The sequence below is a fragment of the Sus scrofa genome, chromosome 1 (assembly GCF_000003025.6).
Source record: "Sus scrofa isolate TJ Tabasco breed Duroc chromosome 1, Sscrofa11.1, whole genome shotgun sequence".
Lineage (NCBI taxonomy): Eukaryota > Metazoa > Chordata > Mammalia > Artiodactyla > Suidae > Sus > Sus scrofa.
The window spans coordinates 195,948,614-195,961,268 of NC_010443.5; the positions used below are offsets into that span (position 1 = coordinate 195,948,614).

General features: G+C 39.1%; 1 protein-coding gene across 7 annotated transcripts in view; it reads right to left on the reverse strand.

The window, feature by feature from the left end:
* Positions 1–12,655, reverse strand: part of TEK (TEK receptor tyrosine kinase) — a 114,118-nt gene that overhangs the window by 10,437 nt on the left and 91,026 nt on the right. For 4 of the 7 annotated variants that reach the window (XM_021062678.1, XM_021062688.1, XM_013993491.2 and 1 more), the window contains 6 exons: positions 11,137–11,436; positions 9,014–9,165; positions 7,156–7,366; positions 3,920–4,030; positions 805–995; positions 157–270 (listed from right to left, as the gene is read on the reverse strand). In XM_021062678.1, coding sequence (XP_020918337.1) covers positions 157–270; positions 805–995; positions 3,920–4,030; positions 7,156–7,366; positions 9,014–9,165; positions 11,137–11,436 — 1,079 coding nt within the window. Of the gene's footprint in view, positions 1–156; positions 271–804; positions 996–3,919; positions 4,031–7,155; positions 7,367–9,010; positions 9,166–11,136; positions 11,437–12,655 lie in introns of all 7 variants that reach the window. The other 3 variants (XM_021062669.1, XM_021062680.1, XM_021062647.1) reach the window with 1 other exon arrangement.

Below are 12,655 nucleotides of genomic sequence, written 5' to 3' on the forward strand. Positions count from 1 at the left end.
CCCAGTCTTTTTAGGAATCAAAACTTGGTATGTTTGCTGGGCTGGGGCATCTACTGGGGTAACTGGTCAGATGCCCCAGTCACCACAGACTGATGGAATTCAGGAGACGGAGGGGTGCCCTGGAAAGGATTTTGTCAGTGTTTGTTCTGAACTTACCATTGTCTTTTTCACATACACTTCTTGACCTCGGGACAATCCAAAGTCTGCTATTTTGGCTACATAGTTTTCACCAACTAAAATGTTCCTGGCGGCCAGGTCCCTGTGGATAAACTGAAATTTTTAAAAATATCATGTATTTTCAGCATCATATTTGCTTTTTAAACTTCATTTTGTTAGCACAAAGCCCTTGGGAAAGAGCTTTGGGAAATAGGATAGTATGAGAAGGGGTTTTAAAAAGTCACCAGAATCCAGTTCCTTTAAAGTTCCTCTCCTAAATGCCCAGTTAGTGGTTTCTGCAAAATCACCCACAAGTTCCTGGAGAAGCATTTCAGGAAGAAAAATCAGGTCGTGAAAAGCCTCTGCTATTGCAAATTATTTGGAGACAAAGCTAAGATCAGTGAAGGCACCTTACCAAATACATATGATGAGATTCATAGGCAAGTATATTGTCAGTGTTGTGCATTAAACTTGTATATAATAGGTAGACTATTAACAAAGAAATTAAAGTTAGGGAGATTGTAAGAAGGAATTAAGGAAGAGAGGTGGACTGAAAAAAATAAATAAAAGTCATACAAACTTATCTAAACTCTGATTCCAGAGAGAAGTGCAGAGGAAAGATGTCCAAAGCAAGTCCTCAGAACAAACCTGTTTTTGGCTCAAGTAGTCCATTCCACGGGCCACATCTGCTGCAAAATGGAGAAGCTGCTGGGAGGACAGCGTGGAGGCGGTGCTGTTGGCTATGGCGAACGCAGGGTCCGTCTCTAGCACTCGGCTCTTGCGCAGGAAGTCCAGGAGATTCCCATGGGGGGCGTACTCAATGGCCAGGTACAAGTAGCCTGTGGAGGAAGGGAGAAAGCATCACATTATCAGTGGCCCTAAACTGCTGGGATATTTCTGAGATGTGCTCTGGTCCTGGGGAATTCCTTCTAAAACTCCATTTTATCTAAAAGTAACACAGCAAGTGGGCCCAGCCTCAGTAACGATGGGGACAGGAGGAGGACAAGTGACCTCCTATGGTAATACTTGAGGAGGCCATGCTTGCACTCAGCATTCTCCTCCCCATCCCTCCCAAATGAGGACAAATGGAGAGAGCTTCCTAAATGTTTTCACCTACTGCGTATTAGTAGTAGAATGAAAGCAAAGTGTTCGCTTCTGGGTGATCTAAGACAGCTAGCTACATCATATTTTATTTTTTATTTAATGTAGATCAAAAATCCAATATGAGCCAGCCATGTTAGTATCTATCTTTTATTGAAGTTAATTTTTTAAATAGCTTTTTAAAAATTATTAAATATCCATACCAGAAGGAACCATACCAGCTAACTTTCATTCTTCTGCCTTTTACTCCTCCCCAAAATTCATACTAAGTCACCATATTGCTGAGTAGGTCATTTGGTCAGCAGAGTCTAGTGTCAGGGCAATCACTTAACAGAAACCAGACAACTCGACCTTTTCAGAAAAAAAATAAAACTTCCTAGAAGAAATTATGGTCCATTGTCTTATTTTTATTTCAAATTATTTTTCTTTTTTAATAAAATATATATAATCTGTTTTGATAAAAAATATATTGATCTCTAGAGTCAATGAAAAGTGAAGTGGTCTTACTGTCGTTTTTTTTTTAGGGCCACACCTGCAGCATATGGAAGTTTCAGGGCTAGGGGTAGAATTGGAGCTGTAGCCGGCCTATTCCACAGTCACAGCAACACAGAATCCAAGCCTCATCTGTAACCTACACCATAGCTCAGGGCAGCACTGGATACTTAAACCACTGGGCAAGGCCAGGGATCAAACCTGAATCTTCATGGATGCTAGTCAGGTTCATTACTGCTGAGCCACAATGGAAACTCCATGGTGCTACTGTCTTTTAATGATTTATTATTACTTTTTTTTTTTTTTTTTTTTTTTTTTTTGCTTTTTAGGGATGTGCTTACAGCATATGGAGGTTCCCATGCTAGGGGTCTAATCAGAGCTACAGTTGCTGGCCACAGCCACAGATATAGTAACACCAGATCTGAGCTGAGTCTGTGACCTACACCATAGCTCACAGCAATGCTGGATACTCAACCCATTGAGTGAGGCCAGGGATCAACCCCACAACCTCATGGTTCCTAGTCAGATTTGTTTCTGCTGCACCATGACAGGAACTCCTAAAGTTGAATTATTTAATACACATTTTTAGGTCAAATGAAATTAAGCTGCAAAGATATTCTAAGAAAATGAAATTCTTTTTTTTTTTTTGTCTTTTTTTTGCCTTTTCTAGGGCCGCTCCCATGGTATATGGAGGTTCCCAGCCTAGGGGCCGAATCGGAGCTGTAGCTGCCGGCCTACGCCACAACCGCAGCAACTCGGGATCCAAGCCACGTCTGCAACCTACACTATAGCTCATAGCAACGCCAGATCCTTAACCCACTGAGCAAGGCCAGGGATCGAACCCTCAACCTCATGGTTCCTAGTCGGATTCGTTAACCACTGAGCCACAATGGGAACTCCGAAGAAAATGAAATTCTTGCAAAAATTTTTTTGCCAGCACTGACTCCTATTGTACTATATAAGGAAAGATATACTTCAATTCTGGTATGAATGTGCTTTCTCACTTCTTTACTGAATTATAAATTTTAATAACCAACCAAAAAATGTGACAATACAGCAAAATTTAAAAGATATATGTTTTCTCTTGTTGAAGGGTTCTTTGTTTTGTTTTGTTTTTTGTTTTTTTTAAACTTTCATTTTACTGCTGTCCCATGATGATTACTGTTCTCAGGAAATAGCTCAAAAATAAATGTCATTTACTTCATTATTTAATCTAAAAGACATGATCTGGCTTTCATAATTACACCCTTATTGGATCACAGGATGATAGACTGTTTGAAATACCAGTATTTTTAGTTTAATAAATTGAGGAAAAGGAAATAGTCTCTTTTCCATTGTTGGTATTTGTGCTACAAAGTCAACAAGAGGTTGTCAAGTTTGGAAATAATTACTGTGTGGAGCTTTTTTGCTAGAGCAAATTTTTCCATGAGAAATGAAGTTTAAGCATAGATTTAGAATTACAAACCCAGGTAGCATGCATAGATGAACTCCTAGAAGATTTCTTTTTACCTACTTATTTACAGCTAATTATACACATTACAACAAGAAATTCTCAATAAATATTTGAACTAATAATATAAGTTGAACCTTAAGAGTACATATGACATAAGATAGTTGTAAGGCTTCAGGGTAATTGTACATGATATTGTTTTGTTTGGGATAAAAAACAAAATACTCTTAGATATAAGTTTATTATTATTTTAACCTAAGCATTATCAGTGCTTTCACATTATAGTAGGTCATCTGCATTCACAGATTTAACACTTATCAGTTACTTGAATCTGGAGGGAAAATTAAAAGGTAGGCAATGAGGAAGAACTGATGCACCACACTCTTCCAGGTGCTGAGGGCTCCCCTGATCCATCTAGTGGTAGCTGAGAAAACCTCTAGATTAGCAAGGGTCTGGGCAGGTAGGAGCCATGGTTATCTTTGGGCAGTAATAGGTGAACCACATCAGAGGCCACATGATTGAGCCATGGGACCTACCTTCAAAAAAATGCCAAATCTCAGCACAATCTATTAATGGGACCAGACATTCAGGCTGAAACTGCAACTTAAAAAAATAGGTAAGATTCTTAGATGACTATCTTTCCTAATTTCAATATGGAATGTGCCTGTTTCAAGAAAAAATAAAACTCTGGCAGAAAAAGACAGGAAAATCACATCTTACCACGATGTTCACACGCTCCCAAGAGATTGATGATATTTGGGTGGTGTCCAAGTTTACAAAGAACCTCTAGTTCCCCTGCAAAGTCCCTGTGGTCGTCCTTGGAAGCATATTCTGGGAAAAAAGTCAAGAGTAATAATCCCTTTCTATTATGCCTCTTCAGAAACAAATGTCCCCTCCCACTCTCCAGAACCTTCAGGTACACTCAGCCACAATTAGGTCTGGAAACCTCATAGAAATCAAAGAGATTATTTGAATGCAGAGTGCTTGGCACTTGGGCCGACACTTCTTTGCTGTTGGGGGCTGTCCTGTATATAGTAGGATCTTTAGCAGTATCTCTAATCTGACCCACTACATACCAGTAGCCCAACCAAAAGTATATCTGGACATTGCCAAAAGTTCCCCAAGGGGCAAAAAAAATCACCCCTAGTTGAGAATCACTGCTCTCAAGTTTTCTTTTTTAAGCTTTCAAATATCCAGGAAAATGGTTTGATAAAAGATGGAGCTGCCTCCCCTCTTAGACTCTGGCTCTCCCAACTAACTCTACCACCCAGACACAAACATGCTAAGGAATAAAACCAGAGTTTTAATGAAACATTGCCAGTGTACACACCTTGCTTTGTTATAATTTTATTTTGCTCTTTCATAAACCAGTCCTGCTAAAAAACTCATATCCCAATGACATTTTTATATAAGTTGCTTCATAGTTAGAAAACAGTTGCATTTCTTTCTGTTCTCCCCACTACCTCCCCACTGTTCTCCCCACTAGTACTTTTATCAGAGGGAAAGCCATTAATCAGGCTGATAGGAAGGCTCTTTGGTTGATGCACAGCTGGCTGATCAGCCCTAAGTCAGTGATAATGTGCTATGAGTGTTTTTTTAAAGAAATAACAGTGTGGGGAAAGGATGGGAGAGGGGAGCTGGTAGCTTGTGCATGCCTGAATATGCTTAGAAATTATGCAACAGTTCATTTGGGCTAAGAGTATCTGTAAGGCTGACTAGGAGGCAATTCCAAATAGAGTAATCATACCACAGGAGCCTAAGGGTCAATGCCTTGAGAGAATTTTTAAAACAATGCTCTTTATAATTAAGGTGCCCCCTTATATCAGTAAACTGCCCTCCTATGCAAGTATAACTCTTCCTGCAAAAATTTTCTGCCCTGGTGCCATGTTAAGCTATTTTACCTCTTCATATGGACCTGAGATAGATAACCAGCTCAAGTCAGATCCCAATAAAAACTGATGCTACAAAGTTCTATACTCTCTTTCCTCTCAATGCTTTTACTCCTCCATAAACCTCCCTGTGACTATAGTAGCAAAATGAAAAAGAGATTTCTGGATGCTAAGCAATGGGTATGAGCATGCATATACGTGTGTTTTGAAACATTACTATCTCTAAGCATAAATAATATTGTGTTGGTTTTGTTTTTTGACACAGTGCTTTCTAGCGATGTAGAAAGAAGCAATAGTTTAACAAGACTTAGGGTTAATTATCACCTTCAGCTCAATATGGAAGTCAAAAAGAAGAAAAACCCATCAGCAACCTCACAAAGTCCTATTATATTGCTGCCCAATATTTGTCATAATTACATTGCTGGCTCTAATACACCACTTTTCAAGCCTGTGTGCTGTAAAAATAACAATGCAGGATCATATGATAGTTCTATTTTTAGTTTTTGGAGAAAACTCCAAACTGTTTTCCATAGTGGTTTGGGCACCTATTCAGAGAAAACCATACTTTGTTTTTTTGCTTTTTTGTTTTTTTTGAAAACCATACTTTGAAAAGATACATGCATCTCAATGTTCATTGCATCACTATTTACAATAGCCAAGACATGGAAACAACCTAAATGTCCATCAACAGAGGAATGGACATACTGGAATATTACTATATTCACATATATATACATATATATATATATATAATATATATATACAATGGAATATTACTCATCCATAAAAAAGAAATAATGCCATCTGCAGCAACATGAATGGACCTAGAAACTATCATGCTAAGTGAAGTTAGAGAGCAAAAGACAAACATCATATGATATCACTTATATGTAGAAAGGATACAAATGAACTTATTTGCAGAACAGAAATGTCTCAGACTTTGAAAAACTTTTGGCTACCAAAGGGGACAGGTGAGAGGGTGGACGGGATGGACTAGGGGTTTGGGATTGGCATATGCACACTGAGGTATATGGAATGATTGACCAACAGAGACCTGCTCTATAGCACAGAGAACTCTACCCAGTATTCTGTGATAATCTATGTGAGAAAAGAATCTGAAAGAGAATGGATATGTGTATATGTATGACTGGATCACTTTGCTGTATAGCTGAAATCATCATGGCCTTGTAAATTAACTTACTATAATAAAACTTTTTTAAAAAGTAAAATAGTGCAGCTTCACAGTCAAGCCATGGACAAATTTCTGTTTCACACAGAAGAGGAGATAGCTGGTATGCCAGAGAACTAGTCATTCTGCTCTCTCAGAAGATCTTATTAAATGAGGAGGCATCAAACAGTTTTGAACACAACCAGAAAACATCTAGTTTTGTGGTTAGATCAATGATTTTCAAACTTGAGTGTACAGAAGAATTACTGAGAAAGTTTAAGAATGAAGATTTTCCCATACCACCCCCAGAAATTTGAATATAGTATAATTTGGGGTGGGAGAAACTCAAGTGCATGCATTTCTAACAATACATCCAGGAATATTGATGAAGATAATCCATGAAGATAGTGGTTTGCTAAGTGTGATTTCCAAATCCTCAGAATCAGCGCCACTTGGGAACTAATTAGAAATGCAAGTTCTCTGGCCCTGTGCCAGATTAACTCGAACAAAAACTGTAGAGTGGGATCCAAGCATCTGTTGTTTAACAAGCCTTCCAGGTGATTCAGATGCCTGCTCAATTTTGAGAACCCCTGCATTAAGAGAAACAATAATGCTCCCCAAAGTTAGCAGTGGATGGTAGAGAATCTGTATTCTCCCATCCCAAGGAATCGAGACAGTGGTGTTTAAATCGCTCATGCCTTCATGTTTACACCCTGACCCTATCACAGGCTGCCCTCAAAGGAAACACCACCTTCAGTTGCACTTAACAGCTATCTCTGACACTGAGCCAATTTTTTGTTTGACGAATATAAGACCTTAGAGGAAATATTCAACAGGAAGTCAAGTTATCCCACCCCCCACCCTAGTGAAATGCAGACTCAATCTGGCCAAGCACTGACCTTTCATTCTCTTGATGGCAGCGTCCATCCTTAACCCATCCTTCTTGATGCGAGCCTTAAGGACCTGGCCAAAATTACCCTCCCCAATCACATCTTGAAATTTGATGTCATTCCAGTCAAGCACTGGATAAATTGTAGGATCTGGGTTGTTTTTGGCCTTCCTGTTCAGGGCCAGAGTTCCTGAGTTGAACTGCACAGCTGGTTCTTCCCTCTAGAGAAATAGAAGGTTTGTGTTAGGATTTTTCATAATTTTAAGGTACGTAATACCTCCTCGCTTATACTCACAATAGGTGGGGAAAAAAAGAAATATTATATCCAATTCTAGACTGAAGAAAGAAATAGGGTTCATCCAACAGTCCCCCTCAAATGAAGTGGCTGCCTTTAGAGCTGCATGGGCACAATTCTGGACTTCAGTGGGAAAGCATGCCACAATCGATTAACTATGTCTGCAGAGGTGAGGGAGGGGAGAATAACAGTACGTATGCCACAATATAGCATGTCCCTGACTTAGTCATACTTGAGTTTCCACTCTGCTGTGGAATGAGCAGGTGTTAGTTTTGGTTTGGAAAAGAACTCAGAGATCCATCTAGACCAGTCAACAACATGCCTCTGTAAGAGCTTCCCTAACATCATCTTAGAATATTCTTGGCTCTTACTCAGTTTCTTCTACTTGTTCTAAAGCTCAGAATCTCTCAAGCCCATGCTGGTGAAGACCTTGGCCCCAGGATGACTAATGCTGAGGGCATAGCTCAACACAGTACCTGCTTTTCTCCTGAGTTTAAGAGGCTACTTATGGTATCATGACAAAGCACCAGTACCATGACCAGCTCCAGAACTCTCAACCCCCTTGCTACTCTCCAGTGACAGCCTGAATTGAGCCACTTCTGCCAAGGAGTTATATTACACTTTCCTTGTCCTCCACTGAAGGTAATCTCAGGGACTCATGTAGATGAAGTTATATACCTCACTTGGAATATGTAATTGTACTCACTGTTTTATAAAATTAATAAAGCTGGGTACAGATTAATTTTACAGAGCTTGAAACCACAAACAAGAGGAATATTCAGGCTATAGTATATCAAAGGGCTCAGATGGGGTGGCTATAGGTAAAGTATGAATTTGTAAACCTTTGTTACTGGCCAAAGTTCCTAGATGAAAGAAGGAGGCAGTTCCAAGTGCCATGAACTATGGTTGCAGACTGAAAGGTACACAGGAATGGAGATATACATGAATATATATATATATATATATATATATATAATTCACATGTATCTGAGGAATAATAGGGTTGACCTAACACTAGGATGACTATTCTCTTTTTGATGGGCAGTAGTTCTGCTTTAGGCTTGGTTTCCTGCATAATTTTTTTTTTTTTTTTGCTTTTTTTAGGGTCACACCTGCGGTACGTGGAGGTTCTCAGGCTAGGGGTCCAATCGGAGCTACAGCTGCCAACCTACACCAGAGCCACAGCAATGCCAGATCCAAGCCATGTCTGCAACTTACACCACAGCTAATGGCAATGCCAGATCCTTAAGTGAGCGAGGTCAGGGATCGAACCTGCATCCTCATGGATCCTAGTCAGGTTCGTTAACTGCTGGGCCATGACAGGAACTCCTCCTGCATAATTGTTAAGAGTAACTTCTTCACTCTCAGAATTGTTCCAATTTGGACAAGAAATTGTATTATAGTCATGCTAGTTGTCTCCCACTTCATAATGAAAGACAAAGAAAAGATGAAACTTGCCTAAGCGAAGTATCTGCTTTACAAGTAAATTTTCTGGCCCACATCTTTAAAATGAAGATACAGCAAATATGCGGACTTGCATTTAGTAGCTACTAGGAAGATGAGACACTACCACATTTTGGAAGGCTTGGGCCATTCTCCTTTGGACATTTGCCCTCTTCAACTGCAACATGATCAGAAAGGCCAAGAGCACTGTCAGGCAGGTCATTCCCGCTGAGCCAAGGATGGCTATAAGTAGCATCTTCCCACCTCCAAGGTCTGCTGGTGCTGTGCAGGAGAACATGGGAGAAGCAGAAGGTTAGTCTAGGTAGAGAGACAGGCCAAGACTATCTGCAGGAGAAGTCACAGTGTAATGGCAATGTAATGGCAGCCTGAGCCCTGCCACCTAACGGCTAGGTGACTGTGGGCTACTCATTCATTTTTAGGAAGTCAGTGAAGATGAGTCAGATTCATAGGGCTGTTATAAGTTCAAGGAAATGTGCAAAGGGGCTTTTCAAATGGCAACATGCTAATCATTTGTTGTTCCTTGTTCAACTTTCACTTCCAAGTAGAGGCCCAAGCAGAAGAATATTACCAAATAACAGTGAGAATGACTAACTACATCTATGATTTTGGGAAAGTGACTAAACCTTCCTGAACAATTTCTCTACCTAGAAAAGCTTTAAAGTTTATGCTACTAAAAGCATAGAGTCTGTAGGATATTTTGTTTTGCTTTTTTCCTGTTTTAAAGAGCTGATGGATAAAAACTGAGAATCTCATTGGGAGAAGGAAGGAAAGAAGAGAAAGAATAGAAAAATCATTAAATTTAGGACTCAGTTAAATCAACTATTAAAGACAGTGGTATAATCCTTCCACTTCTTTCCCCTTTTTAAATTCAAATAAAATTAAATTCAATTATTTTTATGAAAAACAGCATGTACAGCAATGATCCCAGACATGGGATCAATAAAGAGATGTCTGAAATAGAATGGTGAGGGTTTTTTAGTTTTGTTACGTCTTATTTTTTAATTTTTCTCTTTGTATTTTATTAAGAGCTTGTATTTAGGACTTGTATAAGTTTACCAAAACATAAGTAACTATAGAAATGATGCATTTATTAAGAATGTCATCTGAAACCTATGATTCTCTATAATTGACAGACATTTCTCAGACATTTCAAAAATGTTCCAAAGAATTAGTATTGAAAACAGAGTTAATTCGATTTTAATTTGTAAGCCCTACATATCCTTCAAGAGGACCAAGGAATTTTTAGTGCTATAAGATTTCCTGTAAAAATGCCCTGGTCTGAATTAAAAATTTGCAAAAATCACTGTTTCCCTCTAATGTTTCTCTGTCTCCATTCCCCTGTATAAGCTGTACAGTGCAGAGGGCCAAGCGGTACAATTTCAGACAGATCTCGAAGGATAGGAGCTATCCCAGCATCCTTGTTCTCTAATTATATTCAACAGGTTTTATCAAGCCCAACTGCTAGAGGAGTCTAAGAGGTACAGCCCTCCAGTTATGAAATAAATAAACCCCTGGGACATAATATACAACATAAGGAATATGGTCAATAATATTGTAATAACTTTGTGTGGAGAAAGATGATTACTAGTAGTAATCATTTCATAATATACGCAAATGTCAAATCACTAAGTAGATACCTGAAACTAATAATATTGTACATCAACTATATTTCAGTTTTTAAAAATCACAAACATTTGGCCCAGTGCAAGGTGCTTGGCACTTTGAGGAATCTCCACCTCAAAGAGCTAATTCTCCCTGGGGTGGGGGTTGGTGGTGGATGTGGAGACATCATGACCTGGATCTGAAAAGTAAAAGAAAACTCAGGATATCACAGTGTCATCTAAGCTAAAAAACAAGTTCATATTGAGAAAGAATGGAGCTTGGTTCCTGGCATCTCCCACTAAAGCACCTTGCAGACCTGCCTCCACTAAGCAGGTTCCACATTCTTCTTTCTCCACAGGATCAAATTCAGATCCCTCAGAGCTTCAACTGCTGGATGGGGAGTTCTGATGGGCTAGACTCATCTACAGTTTAATGATAGAAAATGGATCAGCAGAGTATCCCTCCAAGGGATATTTTCATTTCAAGGACATCTCTAGAGATGGTGACATCTATTAGGATAAGCTGATTATGTCACATGATACTAATATGGGATAAATATCTTAAAACAATGAGGCTTTTCTGATAATCTCCAGAAATAATTCTATGTTAACATCTGTCCACTCTACCAACCTTGAGATTCAGAAAGAGTCATCAGTTCAAGAGAAGAGGTTGGATTGCTTGACCCTATGTTGTTCTCTGCAAAGATGTCCACCTGGTAAGCTGTTTCAGGCTCTAGACCCTTGAGCTGATACTGGGTAATGGTGGCATTCTTGATCTTCACATCAATGTGCTGGTCTTCATTTTTGCCCTGTACCTTGTAACGGATGATGACAGAAGAAATGGAATAGCCATCCAAGATTGTCCAAGAGATCACGGCCGAGGAGTCTGTGACATTGGAAATCTTGATGTTTTCTGGTTGAGGAGGGAGAACTAGAAATTGTAAGACAAACAGGCAATATTTTATTTAAGATATATTACCATCGCTCAGGTTATTATGTTTTTTTACCATTTTTTTTTTTTTTTCCCAGGTTAGGAGTCGATCAGAGCTGCAGCTGCCAGCCTACACCACAGCAACAGAAATACCAGATCCAAGCCATGATTTACAATGTTGGGCCAATTCAGGATTTTTTAAAAATGATGAAGTCATCCCTAAACACTTGAGACTTCCACATATTATTGATCAAGAAGAGAGTGGCTGGAGAAACACTAAGCCAGCTGCACACCTGTTCCTGGGGAATTGGAGTCCCAGCTGCCGAGAGAATCTCAGACTTTGGAGACTGACAAGAGAGCAGGATCCCAGCAGATGTGATACTGGTGTGACCCAGAAATACCTAGTTTTTCCAAGGACTCCCAAATGCATAGACATGGTTCTAATGCAGTGAATAAAATAGAGCTCTCAGAGTTCCTGTTGTAGCTCAGCGGTTAAGGAACCCAAGCAGTATACATGAGGATGTGGGTTCGATCCCTGGCCTCACTCAGTGGGTTAAGGATCTGGCCTTACCCTGAGCTGTGGTGTAGGTTGCAGATGCAGCTCAGATCCCATGTTGCTATGGCTGTAGTGTAGGCCAGCAGCTACTGCTCTGATTTGACCCCTAGCCTGGCAACATCCACATGCCACAGATGCAGCTCTAAAAAGACAAAAAAAAACAAAAAAAAAAAAATAGATCTCTCCGGTTCAGGATGAAAAAGCTTTCAATGCTACATAGAAACCCAAGTAGTTCCAACTAACTTTTAATGAACAATATGAAATTTTTTTAAAATGCCTGAACTGAAGAATGTTTTGAAAGAAACATTGTTTTATTAATCTCCAATATAGATTGTTACTCCAAGAATTGTCTGTTTTGAAGATTTTTCAAAGTTCTTTGGCTTTTAAGATTTTTTGAGATAATTAAATAGGCTTTTTAAAAATAATTAGATAGCCGTTTTAAGACCTCTCTAATTAATCATCATCTTTGTGCATATAGATACGTGACAATCCTGAAAACAGTCCTATAACACATTCAACAAGCCCTAGAAAACTTTATTCATGCTATTCATTTATTTAATAAATAACTCTATGGAAACCACTATACTCTAACTTAAAAAAGAAAGGAAAGGTAATTTTTACCCAGTCCTGCATGAATTATAAACCCAAATTCGTGGAACTTCC